This window comes from Panulirus ornatus, chromosome 43, assembly GCF_036320965.1.
Source record: "Panulirus ornatus isolate Po-2019 chromosome 43, ASM3632096v1, whole genome shotgun sequence".
In the NCBI taxonomy this organism is placed as follows: Eukaryota; Metazoa; Arthropoda; class Malacostraca; order Decapoda; family Palinuridae; genus Panulirus; species Panulirus ornatus.
In genome coordinates this window covers 13559055-13575638 of record NC_092266.1, presented here as the reverse complement: position 1 = coordinate 13575638, position 16584 = coordinate 13559055, and the positions used below count along the sequence as shown (strand labels likewise).

Sequence of the window (16584 nt, the reverse complement as noted above, 5' to 3'; positions counted from 1 at the left end):
AGGGCAAAGCCGGGCGTGGGGAGGGCAAAGCCGGGCGTGGGGAGGGCAAAGCCGGGCGTGGGGAGGGCAAAGCCGGGCGTGGGGAGGGCAAAGCCGGGCGTGGGGAGGGCAAAGCCGGGCGTGGGGAGGGCAAAGCCGGGCGTGGGGAGGGCAAAGCCGGGCGTGGGGAGGGCAAAGCCGGGCGTGGGGAGGGCAAAGCCGGGCGTGGGGAGGGCAAAGCCGGGCGTGGGGAGGGCAAAGCCGGGCGTGGGGAGGGCAAAGCCGGGCGTGGGGAGGGCAAAGCCGGGCGTGGGGAGGGCAAAGCCGGGCGTGGGGAGGGCAAAGCCGGGCGTGGGGAGGGCAAAGCCGGGCGTGGGGAGGGCAAAGCCGGGCGTGGGGAGGGCAAAGCCGGGCGTGGGGAGGGCAAAGCCGGGCGTGGGGAGGGCAAAGCCGGGCGTGGGGAGGGCAAAGCCGGGCGTGGGGAGGGCAAAGCCGGGCGTGGGGAGGGCAAAGCCGGGCGTGGGGAGGGCAAAGCCGGGCGTGGGGAGGGCAAAGCCGGGCGTGGGGAGGGCAAAGCCGGGCGTGGGGAGGGCAAAGCCGGGCGTGGGGAGGGCAAAGCCGGGCGTGGGGAGGGCAAAGCCGGGCGTGGGGAGGGCAAAGCCGGGCGTGGGGAGGGCAAAGCCGGGCGTGGGGAGGGCAAAGCCGGGCGTGGGGAGGGCAAAGCCGGGCGTGGGGAGGGCAAAGCCGGGCGTGGGGAGGGCAAAGCCGGGCGTGGGGAGGGCAAAGCCGGGCGTGGGGAGGGCAAAGCCGGGCGTGGGGAGGGCAAAGCCGGGCGTGGGGAGGGCAAAGCCGGGCGTGGGGAGGGCAAAGCCGGGCGTGGGGAGGGCAAAGCCGGGCGTGGGGAGGGCAAAGCCGGGCGTGGGGAGGGCAAAGCCGGGCGTGGGGAGGGCAAAGCCGGGCGTGGGGAGGGCAAAGCCGGGCGTGGGGAGGGCAAAGCCGGGCGTGGGGAGGGCAAAGCCGGGCGTGGGGAGGGCAAAGCCGGGCGTGGGGAGGGCAAAGCCGGGCGTGGGGAGGGCAAAGCCGGGCGTGGGGAGGGCAAAGCCGGGCGTGGGGAGGGCAAAGCCGGGCGTGGGGAGGGCAAAGCCGGGCGTGGGGAGGGCAAAGCCGGGCGTGGGGAGGGCAAAGCCGGGCGTGGGGAGGGCAAAGCCGGGCGTGGGGAGGGCAAAGCCGGGCGTGGGGAGGGCAAAGCCGGGCGTGGGGAGGGCAAAGCCGGGCGTGGGGAGGGCAAAGCCGGGCGTGGGGAGGGCAAAGCCGGGCGTGGGGAGGGCAAAGCCGGGCGTGGGGAGGGCAAAGCCGGGCGTGGGGAGGGCAAAGCCGGGCGTGGGGAGGGCAAAGCCGGGCGTGGGGAGGGCAAAGCCGGGCGTGGGGAGGGCAAAGCCGGGCGTGGGGAGGGCAAAGCCGGGCGTGGGGAGGGCAAAGCCGGGCGTGGGGAGGGCAAAGCCGGGCGTGGGGAGGGCAAAGCCGGGCGTGGGGAGGGCAAAGCCGGGCGTGGGGAGGGCAAAGCCGGGCGTGGGGAGGGCAAAGCCTGCTTGTACGATCACGCCTGCAGAACTATAAGTCCCAAGGGGGAAACTGAATTAGTGTTTTAAGCAAGGAAGTTCGAAGCCGATCCCTGATGCCTAAGTCCTAAAGCTTTCTTGGAATGCGTCAATGATCCAAGAGTAACTCTCGTGCAGTAAGTCTTTTGAAACCATTAAAACTCTTTGCAAAGCAGCGCTTAAGACTTCCGAGAAGTCTTTTGCATCGAAGTATGAAGACCAGTAAATCTGGCGCGCAACTATAAGTCCCTAAACCACTGAACCCGCTGTAAAGGGAGTCTTGATACTATTAGACTTGTCTCGCTAAGGAGTTTTAAAGACTTCTGGTACTGCCTGATAATACGCTTCGGGTCTTAGATACACTACCGAAGACTTCCCGTCTCTCTTACCACCATCGCTCAACCACTCTATGGGCAACTGGACGCCCTCCCAAGTGCACTCTGCTCTACCACACAGGAGGCAGCTGGAGCAGACCTTGAGATGGGTAACTAGCTTCAACCAGCTCAACACACAGGTTTCATCCTCGGTCATCATACGATCACGATTTCAAAAGCACGTTCATATGCACACCACATCTTCCTCCACCTGCCCAGCTGTATAGCTGAACCAGTCCCCGACTACATGTGAAAGGGTTAAGAACATCCTTCTGAAGCACAGGAAAATCGCCCCAGATTTACGCTTATTTCTGCCACGAGCAAACACTTCTTCCCTAAGGACATCTGACCCCGAAAGAAGGCCAATTAGTGGTGAGAAGCATTCACTCAAAGCGAATGAAGGTAAAGAAATTTTTTCCCCGAAATTTCCATTAGCTCTCTAGGGGATCCCATGAAATGGCTATTAGGGTCCGTCAAGGACGAGGGATCTTCTTTGAAGTCCATAAGAAAACACGATACAGCCAAGGAAAGGTCGTGTCGTGGGGCTGCGTCGTCTCGACAGACTATGTCTCTCATACGAACAGAATCCAGGTGAAGGGCGAAGAATATAAGAATGACACATGTAATCATCTATAGAGATAACCCCCCCCCCCCCCCCTTCTCCTCCATCTCCACACATCCCCTTTCAGATCGCGAACCAACCGCAAGACCAGTTGCACTTGTCTATTTTCGAAGAAGAGAAATTATCTTCGAGACAGACGCAGGATGTTCCCTGACATCAAATGACCCACATACCGATATAGAGGAATAGATAGATCTCAAACCGACACTTGGAGACCATCACCCAGTATCTCAGTACGAAGGACGATTTGAGGAGCTCATTTCCAGTAAATGTGCGAGTCAATTCAAGAGTTGATTTGACGTAAGCTGACTTAAGCGATCCGTCTCAATAAAGAAAAAAAAAAGAAAATAGCTCACTCGAATTCAATAAGGTTTAGTTGGACAGATCCTGCTAAACAGGATTGCATCAGCTTACAAGGGGGATCTAGACAACCTCCAAAGTTGAAATCTGATGCTTTATTAATGAAATTAATGTAGACCAATGCAAGAAATAATTTGATGTAATCTGTGATTTTGAGACACTTGAGAGTTGACTATGTCGCTGATCCGTCGCCAAAGTCCCACATTATGTAAATAATAATCATAGGAGACAAATTGTCTGATGGCAAATAATAGAACTGCATTTCTGTTTATGGATAAGGTAAAATTCAGCAAACCACTCACATCCTACTTAAGGCCAAAACTTAGAATATACTTCTCACGTTTGGTCACCGCACTTAAAGAAGGACAAAGAACTAATAGAGAAGGTCCAGAGGAGGGGAACAAAGTGGTGCCAGAATTAAGCGAGTAGAGTTATAGAGGAAGTCTTGAAAGAGAGATCTTAGCTTTCTCCATCAGTGAAAGATGAGCAAATGGTGAGTTGCTTACAGTTCTTCTTCTTTAAACCAGATTAATGAAGCAAACAGTGAACAGTTCTCCGAAAGATGCAAGATCACAAGAACCATGGTTAGAGTATACATCCCCGACTCCCTGTGCTCGGTACAGCCCCCACTCCCTGTGCTTGGTACAGCCCCCACTCCCTGTGCTTGGTACATTCCCCCATTCCCTGTGCTCGGTACAGCCCCCACTCCCTGTGCTTGGTACATCCCCCACTCCCTGAGCTCGGTACATCACCCACTCCCTGAGCTTCGTACTGTGTTTACTGAACTTACTTTTGAATACGTAAACACGTTTGCCACAGCTTCTGGTATATGTTTAGGTTATACTACTATTTTATAAGTGTATCTTTAAATCTAAGTGTGGTCCATAGCTAATACAAATTGCCTTCAGATATGAATACAAACGCTTACTTAGTCTCCCTTGTTCTAACATATGAATTTGTATTGCATTTATATGCCGGGTGACTGCGTGGTGATATGAGAGGTGTGAAGTGACCCTCATTAACAGTGCCTTCCTGGTACTTCCCCGGCAGGAGTGAGATGATGGGGATCCTGCAGGAGCGCCTGGGTCCTCTGCTCTGCTGCCCACCAAGGCAGGATCACCCTCACCAGCACCAGGACCCGCCAGGTGAGTGCCTACTGTCGGAGGTCAGGTCCTGCCAGGGTTGTGGGTCACCAGGTCCTGAAGGGTTGTGGGTTCACCAGGTCCTGCAGGGTTGTGGGTCACCAGGTCCTGCAGGGTTGTGGGTTCACCAGGTCCTGCCAGGGTTGTGGTGTCACCAGGTCCTGAAGGGTTGTGGGTCACCAGGTCCTAAAGGGTTGTGGGTTCACCAGGTCCTGCCAGGGTTGTGGGTTCACCAGGTCCTGCCAGGGTTGTGGGTTCACCAGGTCCTGCCAGGGTTGTGGGTCACCAGGTCCTGCCAGGGTTGTGGGTTCACCAGGTCCTGCCAGGGTTGTGGGTCACCAGGTCAGGCCGGGGTTGTGGGTCACCAGGTCCTGAAGGGTTGTGGGTCACCAGGTCAGGCCGGGGTTGTGGGTCACCAGGTCAGGCCGGGGTTATGAAACACATAGCTCGTGCCTCCTCATCGTAGCCGATATAGTGGCTGGCCTCTCTCTCTCTCTCTCTCTCTCTCTCTCTCTCTCTCTCTCTCTCTCTCTCTCTCTCTCTCTCTCTCTCTCTCTCTCTCTCTCTCTCTCTCTCTCTCACTCGGATGTGAGACTAGATCTAGCTTCCGTCAGCGCGCGTTTATGTCTCGGGGGAAAACTTTTTTAAATTCGTTGTTACATCATTTTTTTTCAACAACAACATAAAAGTTTTCGAAATCGTCTTGAAAGCATTTAAATGGAAAGGTGGCAGACTCTCACCGTTTCCCTCGGAACTCGACGAAAACGAGACGAAATATGGAAGTGAGTGTGTCAGAGATATTTGGTTTATCTTTATCATTATCAACATGATCATTTAATGTTATAACACCTACTGTGGTGTTCCTGCTGCGCTCCATATGTATATATATATATATATATATATATATATATATATATATATATATATATATATATATATATATATATATATATATATATATATATATTTCTTTCTTTCAAACTATTCGCCATTTCCCGCATTAGCAAGGTAGCGTTAAGAACAGAGGACTGGGTCCTTTGAGGGAATATCCTCACCTGGCCCCCTTCTCTGTTCCTTCTTTTGAAAAAAAAAAAAAAAAAAAAACGAGAGGGGAGGATTTCCAGCCCCCCGCTCCTCCCCTTTTAGTCGCCTTCTACGACTGGGGATAGGGGATAGGGGAGAAAGAATACTTCCCACGTATTCTCTGCGTGTCGTATATATATATATATATATATATATATATATATATATATATATATATATATATATACATATGAAATAATGTCGAAAAATAAGGTAAAGCCAGGTAATCTGTCGAGGCCCAATGTAAGAGAAAGACGAAAGATACAAATGTGTGATAAGCGCTCAAGAATCACACGATATCTGAACCAGAGACTTGTCAACAGATAACAGACCAACGCCCGAACACCAGAGGAGCCAACGGCCAGACAATGGATAATCGATCGTGAACGATTCTCACTGAAGGGTTGATTAGGGAGGGAACGTTGTGAATCCCTGTGAGGAGCTCCCTATCCCAGCCAGACAACAGACGTTGGCGAGTGACAGACAAAGCCATCACACCTCCGTCCTGGTCAGCTGATGATGTCTTTGTTCACAGACCGTCTATATTACACCTGTGTGTGTGTGTGTGTGTGTGTGTGTGTGTGTGTGTGTGTGTGTGTGTTCTACGTCTTGTCGTTTGCCTCCTGCGTCTACTATCTCATTCCAGCTGTCTCCTTCCCACTCCTGCTTTCCCCTTCCCACTCCTGCTGTATCCTTCCCACTCCTGCTGTCTCTATTCCACGCCCGCTGTCCCACGCCCACTCCCGCACTCAGGTATATATATATATATATATATATATATATATATATATATATATATATATATATATATATATATATATATATATATATATATATATATATATATATATATATATATATATATTACCACACATCTCTCTCATCCTTTCATTTCTTACTCGATCAAACCACCTCATACCACATATTGTCCTCAAACATTTCTTTTCCAACACATCCACCCTCCTCCGTACAACCCTATCTATAGCCAATGCCGCGCAACCATATGATATTGTTGAAACTACAATTCGTTCAAACACACCCATTTTTGCTCTGCCAAATAACGTTCTCTATTTCCACACATTCTTCAGCGCTCCCAGAATCTTTGCCTACTCACCCGCCCTGTGAATCATTTCCGCTTCCATTGTTCCATTCGCTGCAAAGAACACGATTTCAGCATCCCTCCGTACTCTTGACCTTTGCCCCGGCATGTGTTTCTTTGTTCTAGTCTTTCATTTCGTTACGAAAAAAATGTTTTTTAATGTCATGTCTATCTCTTAGAAATCTGTACGCGTTTATCTTGTCTACCATCCAACTCTTCTCTCTTCCAGTTTGGGTACGCCGAAGGCTTCCATTCTCTCTCTCTCTCTCTCTCTCTCTCTCTCTCTCTCTCTCTCTCTCTCTCTCTCTCTCTCTCTCTCTCTCTCTCTCTCTCTCTCTCTCTCTCTCTCTCTCTTCGTACCTCATTTTTACTAATTCTGGTGTTGATTTTCGTCATTTTTCCTTTGGGCTCTTTCCAGCAAGCCCCTGAGGATCCTTTGATAAGGAAACCATGTCGGCTTCTGATTACGCTGCACTTCACTTATTTCCGTCAAATACTTGAATTTGTTTTTGCATCTGGTGCTCTGTCTAATCGTGTCATTCCAGCCTTGTTTAGATACAAAGTTGTCCCTTCCAAGCAGGATCATATCAGTGCTATATGATATACCGTCTTGGTCCTACAGGTCTCCTCAATTGGCTTACATGCTACTGCATTCTACATTCTATTACAACAACTGTCCTCCGACAGTCCTTGAGCCTCAGTTTGTGAACCCACAGGAGCTCCTAGAATAGGCGAAGTGAGCTGCATGAGGCACTTCGCCCTTGACTACATACAATGGCGTCTAACCTTTTCCACAGCTGCTAAACTTTTGTTTAATCATTTTTCAAGAAATCTCAGGGCGACAGACTGAGACTTCTCACTCTCACTGCCAAGACTCATCACTTATAACTATCTCAAATTTGTCTCTTAAAGCTTTAGAGATGTTGCATAACACCCTTACATCTCGTTTTGTGTTTACCAAGGTCTGGGTGGCAGATCCTCACAAATCTTCTCATTACAACCTCACAACATTCCTCACAGCAGCTGCGAAACTTTTCTCATCATCACCTGAGAACTTTCGTCCCATTAGTGCTTTACAGCTGTTCCTTCTATCAGCCCTAGTGGCTTCCAGGCTTCCAGCTAACTGAGACGACAATAATTCTTCCAGCCGTCTCTTGGCTTTCGTACTTTCTTGTCGCAATTCATTTTCTGAAGGCTCTAAATCCTTCCTCCTGGGGATTCTCAAAGCCTCTAACAGTTCCAGCGGCCACATGGTTTACTTTCCAGAAAGCCTTTATATTCATTTTTCATTTTTCTATCAAAGGTTTTACACATCCTGTCCAGGTAGCTACAGGACTTCTATTCCAGCAACCACACGGCTTCTTATCCAGATGTCATATGACAATACAGCCACATGAGTCCTCTTGAAATAGCGAGATGACACGTTTTCCAGGAGTCACATGCCCTCGTTTCCAACAGCCACACCGCAACTGTTCCAGCACCCACACTGTACCTGTTCCAGCAGCCACACCGTATCTGTTCCAACAGCCACACCGCACCTGTTCCAGCAGCCACACCGCACCTGTTCCAGCAGCCACACCGCACCTGTTCCAGGAGCCACACCGCACCTGTCCCAGCAGCCACACCGCACCTGTTCCAGCAGCCACACCGCAACTGTTCCAGCAGCCACACCGCACCTGTTCCAGCAGCCACACCGCAACTGTTCCAGCAGCCACACCGCACCTGTTCCAGCACCCACACTGTACCTGTTCCAGCAGCCACACCGCACCTGTTCCAGCACCCACACTGTACCTGTTCCAGCAGCCACACCGCACCTGTTCCAGCAGCCACACCGCACCTGTTCCAGCACCCACACTGCACCTGTCCCAGCAGCCACACCGCACCTGTTCCAGCAGCCACACCGCACCTGTTCCAGCAGCCACACCGCAACAGTTCCAGCAGTCACACCGCAACTGTTCCAGCAGCCACATACCTAGTCTTCCAAAAGCAACATGACACCTCTCCCAGCAGCCACATTCCCTATCTTTCAACAGCCACACGGCATCTATTCCAGTCGTCACATGCCCTCTCAATAGCCAAACCTCACCTATTCCAGCAGCCACACGACTTCTCTCCCAGCAGTTACTGGACTTAATCACATAGTGAAAACACAGTTATGTGTTGTTACCTGATGTGTAGTGTACGGGGAGGAAGTTCTACATTTGTGGGGGGCCCCATCTCTTAACCATTCTTTGTGTTAATACAAGTTTTTGAACTTTTGTATTTTGTCGCCATTCGTAGTTTCATCACATCTTACTCCATTCATCCACAACTTTGATATTGCTGGAGGACTTCTGTATACTTGTGAAGTATATTCTAGCTTTGGTCTAACGTACGCTGTAATTAGTTTGTTAAATATTTCCTTATTCTTGTATTCAAATGTAATCCTGATATTTACCAACAGAAAGGTCCTCTCCTTTATAGTGCTTCTAGGTTAGGAGTAGTATCGATTACCAAGTCCCTCTCATACATAGGTTCCAGCAGCATTTCTCCTTGTTGATAAAGTCTTTCTTTCGCTGTGTTCCAACCTCATCACTTTGCATACATACTATGTCGTTTGTCAAGGTACCCATGGAATTTGATGCGACCCACTTCATTTTGAATTTCCCTCTTAAACTAGGCAACATCGACACAGTATGGTGGTGGTGGTGATGGAAGTAGAGTGGTTGAAATTATTTTCTTTTCTTTTTTTTCTTAGGTGTTTATAAAGGATGCGATTTTTAGTTCCGCATCAAAGATTACCTGGCAAACTTAAGTCACACGATACAGATGGGGTTGTATGTACCTTGGAGACAGAAAATTAATTGCCAAGCCGTCGACAAAGTGTAGTAAAACCTCTCTTTTTGTTCGTAATGAATCTAATGAATTACTATTTTGGCTTGAATGTTCACTAGATGTGTCGATGGCACAGTAAGTACGACAGTGGCTTCATGGTCGAGGACTGTGCGAGTTCGTCGCGAAGAAGCACAGAAAATGGGATTAACTTAGAATAACTTGAATATAGAAATTAGGAAGACGAGACTCTTCAATGTGTCGTATGACCAGACGAAAGTTTATCTGTGGTCTTCTGCAGAAGGCATTGGACATAGGACTCCATTTTAATTGAGAAATTTATTTTCTTTCCACCATCATACTTTCTGATACCTCCCATACTTTTATTGGCTTTGATCTACGATCTTATAACAAATTTCTGTTCCTTCCTCCGACAGAGTCAACTTCAGTGATGTCGAGAGTTCCGAGAGAGTCGAGCGCCACGGAGGAGGACCTACCACTCGAAGTTCTCGATAGAACCAACCACACACCAGACCTGCAGGCTGTCACCGACCACCCGCCACTCACCTCCTCACACCACCACAACCACACACTCCAGGACTGTCGTGATGCTCCCCACTGTGTCCCTGGCTCCTCGCATGACCAGACCGATGGTGAAGGACAGTCAAGCGAAGCTGATGAGGTTCCAGACCAAGCTGCTGGATGGTCTCTTCCTTCCACTGGACAGCTAAAGTCATTTTCGTGTGATGATATCCATCCTTTGTATCACTTCCCCGACCAGAAGGGTCATCAGAGACTCTCGTTCACCGGCAGCCAGGGCCACCAGTCGGCTAAACCCTCAAACACAGAGCCGCAAAATATTGAAGAAATGGTAGAGAGTATTTCAGTGGGTGGGAGATCTCCAGACAGCTGCAGCAGAGTTGATGCCTGCGTCTCCTTCCTGAGGGACGATGAAGGGTCGTTCTCGTCCCCAGGAGGTATTCAAGACTTTCAACCAAATATGATCCCACTGCTGGTGACCATGAGGGTGACAACAGTAGTCTCACCAAGTGAACTTATCACAGATATCTCTCCTTTCACGAAATTCCTCGAATCGCCATCATCGGACGCAGTTTCAGAGCAGTCTGAGGCCGATACCTCCCCTTCAGCAGAACCTGGAGGGAGTAACGTCTCGCCAGAAGAATTTCAAAGTGACGACAGACTCAGTCCAGCGGAGGAACTTCAGGCAAGGTCAACCACCTCGACGAGAGTGTTTACACCACCAGCTGTGTCGTTATCTTATAATCTCTCACAAACGTCGACCTTGGAGGAAAACTGTGAAGCAACAGTGAACGCATCAACGGAAGACCTGGTGTCAACGGTGACCACGACAACGAATGACTTTCCCAGATCTGTCCCAGAAACAGGACAACAGACAGTAGTAAGAACACCGTCAACAAATGATGTGTCACCTATGCCATCAACTCCCACCGTTCACGTAGCGTCAACAGCATCATCTCCAGCAGCAACTCCCACACAAGAGTCTTCGCCGTCGTCATCCGACACACCAACGTCGACCAAGAGAGAGGCTCTGCCTCCTTCGGAAGCCCCGGCAGTTGGCCCACTCACCCGACCAGCCCGACCTACCGTTCGAAGGTAGTAGCCTCTACTGCAAGGGTTCAGTCCTCGTTCAGCATCTGGTCCTCACAGGTCGGGAGGTCTGTCCCCAACTGCTACTCGAGGTAGATGAATGAGGCCGCTGATGCAAGGAGGACCTTCTATGTGTGAACGAGGCTGACCCAACACTCATCATGTCATGTCACTCTCTACAAGCTCACGTCGTCATATGACCTTACCACACCTTTCATTCATATGTCACACGTCCATTCCCTCAAGCTGACCAGTTACACGTCTCGACGACCCGTGACCTGTTGGATGGCTCGATCTGACCTAATCTTAGCGCGTCATGCAGAAGCTGAATCCAGGAATACAAACATGACTAACAAAATGATATGATGCGTGAATATTCCGTTTTCCTTTCCTCAGGAACTAAAGAAGACGAGAATTTCGGTTAAATCTATAATGAATTCTTCCATAAGAGGACGATTATACGAATTCCAATTACAATATATAAAAAGGCTTTTCTAGAAGAGATAAATGGACCTTCAGTGATCTGTGCCACATGCGAGGAACTTTGAAAGTTGATACACAGATAAGAGAGTTTGATCTCACAGTGAGAGAATGTTGAGGTCTTCGTTGCAAGCTGCAGTCAGGTTCCAACTGCCTTTGACCCACACTAACCACCCCATTACCTGTGACGTGGTCACAACAGTACCACGTCACTGCCGTCGTTTAACGAAGTGTGTGTGTGTGTGTGTGTGTGTGTGTGTGTGTGTGTGTGTGTGTGTGTGTGTGTGTGTGTGTGTGTGTGTGTGTGTGTGTGTGGTGGGGCGGGAAATGCTGGTTAATTATGATATTCATCAAGAGAAAGAACGAGACAATAGCAGCAGATGACCCGTAACCTCAGGTCAGCAGGGGACCCGCGGCGTCAGGTCGTCACAAAAGAGGGACAAAGTGGAATGATGAAAGACGTAAACAAAGGCTTTTGTCTCAATACCAGGGGGAGTGTCACGTGACCCGTCCTAGGAGGCTGGTGGTCCCAGGGAAATGTCCCGTGACCATCCTAGGATGTCGACAGTGAGGAATATATATATATATATATATATATATATATATATATATATATATATATATATATATATATATATATATATATATATATATATATATATATATATACTTATATATAAAATCGTACAATCCCAGGATCTCTGAGACAAAGGGGTCCTGGAGTCATATCCAAGGACCTCTTACCCACGGGGCTCCTGCAGCCTAAGGCTGCGCTGCGCTCATTAGCAGGGACAGGAAGGACCCCCTCTGAAGCGAGAAATTCTTTGACAAGACTGAGATCTTCAGTTAACAATGATACAGCCTCGCCAAAGTTACCTCCTCACTCCCGGTCTAACCTCAAGCACACAGAGTCATAAAACACACACACACACACACACACACACACACACATATATATATATATATATATATATATATATATATATATATATATATATATATATATATATATATATATATATATATATATATATATATATATATATATATATATATACATCGATCATGGCAAAGTGTTATGCTTCTCCTCATGCCCATAACCGCAGTCAACTTCGTTAACAATACGTCTGTCGTGCGATCTGTCACCTTCGTAACAATACGTCTGTCGTGCGATCTGTCACCCTCGTAACAATACGTCTGTCGTGCGATCTGTCGCCTTCGTAACAATACGTCTGTCGTGCGATCTGTCGCCTTCGTTAGCAATACGTCTGACGTGCGATCTGTCACCTTCGTAGCAATACGTCTGACGTGCGATCGAAGCGAAAGTACGCAATTTTAGCTTGTGTTTTTTTTTTTTTTCTGAATGTCTGTATTAGAGCAGCCAGGACACTGTGTGGCTACCTTCCCACCGAAGCTGTAACTCTACGTCTGTTATTGAGGCGAGCCATCCAGAAGAGAACACTTGTTCTCGTATAAAGTTTCACTATGTCTTTTAGTGGAAAGAAAAATGAAATAGGAAAAATAGAAATCTCAAATATTTAACGTAAAATAACGTGAAAAAAAATAGTAATGAAATTGAGTTAGAAAATATCATGGACATGAAATACAGTGGCATATGCTTCGAAAGATTATCTTTCAAGAAACATGAATTAACCAAATCATCAAGACAAATATGCACCACTCACTATATCTCTGTTTTTGTAAAAAAAAAAATTCAGTTAGTTTTCTTTGTCCGATCTTCCCAGGATATGTTTGTGGACACCTTCGCTGCTCCGTAGGTAAAGTAGCGCCAGGGAAAGGACATAAAGAACCTAGTAAAACTTGCCATTGATGACGTAAGACTGACTCCTCCAGAGACGTAATCATGCAAACATCAACCCAGCAGTAAGGCAGAGGAACACGTTACAGATATTCAGCCGCTGCGAAGAAATGACAGACATTATCTACAGTAAGAGGAAGGACGTGAAGCGACACGGTATGCGTCTGTATTGATGTGTGTGTGAGAGTATGGAATGAGGAGTAGCGTATTTGGGACTTGAACACTTACTTTGTGCTGAGGAACTGAGCCTACGAACCACATTGTGTCTGTGGCTGGTTGGTTGGTGGGGTCTGAGACGAGTTGATTTTGTGATTCTCTCTTATTTCTTGAAGGTTTTCTGCCTCTTGTACGAAGACATTCCTTTGTTGAATCTTGTCAGTGAGTCCGTCCATACGTACTTACGGCCTTCGTGTTGTTCCCGCAAGTGATTCAGTCATCCTTCGGCGCCGCCTGGACCTCAGAGTCAGTAGATGTCTCGTCTTCGTCACGTAAAGAAGTGAATACCTTACAGTTGGTACGTGATCCCATACTGAAGGACTTCTTGGAGTCTTGTGTCCACATCTGTTCTCCTGGTAGTTTGATGATGTCCACCACTGTCCCACTGGCAAATTGATGTCCACAACTGTACTCAAGGGAGTTTGTTGATGTCCACAGCTGTCCCACTAGCAAATTAATGTCCACAACTGTACTCAAGGGAGTTTGTTGATGTCCACAGCTATCCCACTGGCAAATTGATGTCCACAACTGTATCCCTGGGGCAGTTTGATGATCTTCTTTTAAGAAGCCTGGGTTCAAGCTTGCAGCGTAATACTGTACTGCTTCATGTCACCATTATGGTATGTAGTTGCTCCTTCACCCTCCTACCCCACCACAGTATCAAGATGTGCCCATTTAACCACCCGGAGTCAGTGATCTCTACCACATGTGTTACCCCTTCATATTCAAGCCTAATGGCATTGTGCATGATGCTCATGACCTTGTGCCTCTGGCTGTGCGCCAGTAAGGGTGGAGTGCCTTGCCCTGAACCACTTGTATATATTAGCTTTTACGTGGCTCTGTCTCAGCTACAGCCCGCAGGTCCTTGATGAGGTTTCAATACGAAGATGAAACAACTCATCTGGCCAAACCAATTGAGATGAGATTCGCTTAATTAGTCAAATATCTGTTACAGATCACTCGCTGAAACAGTGGAGGAGATAAATAACCTTTTGTACAGAATTATCTCCATATGTAACATCATTTCTTTACACGTTTAGACACATAATCCGTAACTCTGTTGTGTATATACATATTCTACTGTCGACAGACGATTTGTTCCTTGGGACATCATTATATAAGACGACGATGATCACTTGTGAAGATCCCAGGGGTGCAACAGCTGCTGTACTTACGTCCCACCGCCCGGGATATAACCCAGGTTCTTTGGCCTCCATTGTCGACGCCTTTCTGAGCACCGTCGGTGCTTCCGTCAAGCAAACAAAAGCAGTTGTTCAGGTTTCAGGGTAAGAGAAGCACCTGTGTGGGAGTTGGAGTAGGGGAAAAATTGTTCTGGGGGAAAATGTTTCAGTTTCGTGTTGGACTCGAGGTCAGCGTCCGCGTCGGTGCTGAGAAAGCCACTGTGGGAGCTCCTCCTGCCAGCTGGAAAAGTTCCATAGGTCTCATGTCGACAGTTTTCTTTGTGCCAGTTTGAAAATTCAATCTTCTTTCTCTGCTGTTTGAATACTCGCGTCGTTTTCTCTTAGCTAGTCTGAAAATTCACGTCGTTTTCTCTTCGCCAATTTGAAAACTCACGCCGTCTTTTCTTTGCTCATTTGTCAAGTCTCGCCGTTTTCCATTTCCGGTACCTCAAACAGCCTTGACCAGAGTGAGCCTCCAGGGTAACATCGTAAGCTGTATATATGACCCGTATTGTACACTACCGATCTTACCCTCTGTGTTCGCTTACTTAGTTCGATGGTAATTGTGTTCCCTCACTAGTTCGGGGACCAGAGACCTGCCCTGCGAGTCGGGACTGCACAGTAGAGGGTCCGATGTGTAGTGAGGCCTATGGAGAACCCTTGACCACCTCAGACCATATCAAGTTACCTATGACCTCTTGTGTGCTTCTATATTTTCACCCACCCCAAACGATACTGAACCTAAGGTTACTATACCTATCATTTACCCGGACATTCTCGACCATCGTGGATGAGACTGGACCAAAAGCGTGGGAGCAACAACCAGTTTAGGTCAGTTACACCAGTCAGTGGTTCCTGGTCCGTCACTGTGGTTCAGATAGTCATCCTAACATCTTCATCAACTGAGTTCTGGACGAAGCTCGTCAGTGTAAGTGTGGTCAGTGTCCACATCTGCCACAGGACAAACCTCTCCTCCTCCAAATCGACAGGGACGTGGGTCTTGCCTCTTGATGATGACCTCTCTCGTATCTCCAGCGTTAGAAATGGGCGTCATCATCCACGTGATGAGGAGGGAGAGGCTGGCTGTAAGGCCACTCCATGGAAGCAGGCATGAGGGATTTGGACCTCACGTGGTGTACAGTGATTATGTAAACCGTGTCAGAGACGTGGCGAACGGCAGACAGACAACTTTGACTATACCAAGAGTGACAGATGATCAACAAATGTGTATTGATAAATCTAAGGCAAATAGAAACAATGTAAGATTGTAACTCCATTGATGGAGGGTAATCATCTGTTTCTTTGCCCTCCCCACAAGAGAAGAGGTAACCATTGTTGTTGATTTGTTTTAATCTATAACCTAAAGATAAAACCTGTTGTATTTTCATAGAATTTTCGTGAGGTGGCTCAAGACATATTTCCCCACTGGTTCCTGCTGATGTGTGTGGCCACTGTCCCTCCCTGTTGGGGAGGCACTGGCTGGCTCCAGGAACGCAGAGAGAGGGAGTCTCTCTCTCTCTCTCTCTCTCTCTCTCTCTCTCTCTCTCTCTCTCTCTCTCTCTCTCTCTCTCTCTCTCTCTCTCTCTCTCTCTCTCTCTCTCTCTCTCTATCTATCTATCTATCTATCTCTATCTATCTATCTATCTATCTATCTCTCCCCTGACGCTTAGTAAACTATTGCTAATTAAGAAAATATATTTTCTTAATGAATATGGTGTCAAGCTTATCTGAAAAAAAAAATGTGTATGACATATTTTACTGTTGTGAGAAGTGTTCTACATAAACTGATGAAAACATACGCGTTTTCTTTCAACCCTACAATTCTACGATAGTTAAAGGTGACTTGAGCATTTTCTTCCTTACAGAAAACAGGAAATGGGTAACCATTGGAAATCAGATACACCGACTGGAGCCTCAAACGTAAAAGCAAAATAAAGTATTGTACTCGTGACTGATGTATGATATACTCGCATATCTTGTATATGATATACGAGTATGTCCACCTCAGCGGGAGGATCATAACAAAGGAAGTATTCCAGGGTGATGCAAACACACACACACACACACACACACACAACACACACACACACACACACACACACACAACACACACACACACACACAGCATCTAGGAATGGAATCCTACCTCCTAAGGTATCCAGTATACGCAACAAACACTGTACAAAGGGAT

At 48.0% G+C, this 16584-nt stretch overlaps 2 protein-coding genes across 2 annotated transcripts in view; both read left to right on the top strand.

Moving 5' to 3' along the window:
* LOC139762270 (opsin-5-like) overlaps nucleotides 1–1803 on the top strand; it is a 38097-nt gene extending 36294 nt beyond the window's left edge. Inside the window, exon 7 of the mRNA XM_071686864.1 lies at nucleotides 1754–1803. Within this exon, the coding sequence (XP_071542965.1) occupies nucleotides 1754–1803 (50 nt within the window). The remainder of the gene's footprint in view (nucleotides 1–1753) is intronic.
* A 2146-nt stretch (nucleotides 1804–3949) lies between these two features.
* On the top strand, nucleotides 3950–16182 carry LOC139762333 (uncharacterized). The gene is made up of 2 exons (XM_071686991.1): nucleotides 3950–4078; nucleotides 9506–16182. Exons 1-2 carry the CDS (start codon nucleotides 3991–3993, stop codon nucleotides 10705–10707), a joined length of 1290 nt encoding a protein of 429 aa, XP_071543092.1. The 5' UTR covers nucleotides 3950–3990; the 3' UTR covers nucleotides 10708–16182.
* The last annotated feature ends 402 nt before the right edge of the window (nucleotides 16183–16584 follow it).

Bases quoted from the DNA above. Each gene is read 5' to 3' on its own strand.
- LOC139762333 (XM_071686991.1), top strand. From the start codon at position 3,991: ATGATGGGGATCCTGCAGGAGCGCCTGGGTCCTCTGCTCTGCTGCCCA. The intron at 4,079-9,505 runs GTGAGTGCCTAC...TTCCTCCGACAG, and splicing joins CCAGCACCAGGACCCGCCAG to AGTCAACTTCAGTGATGTCG.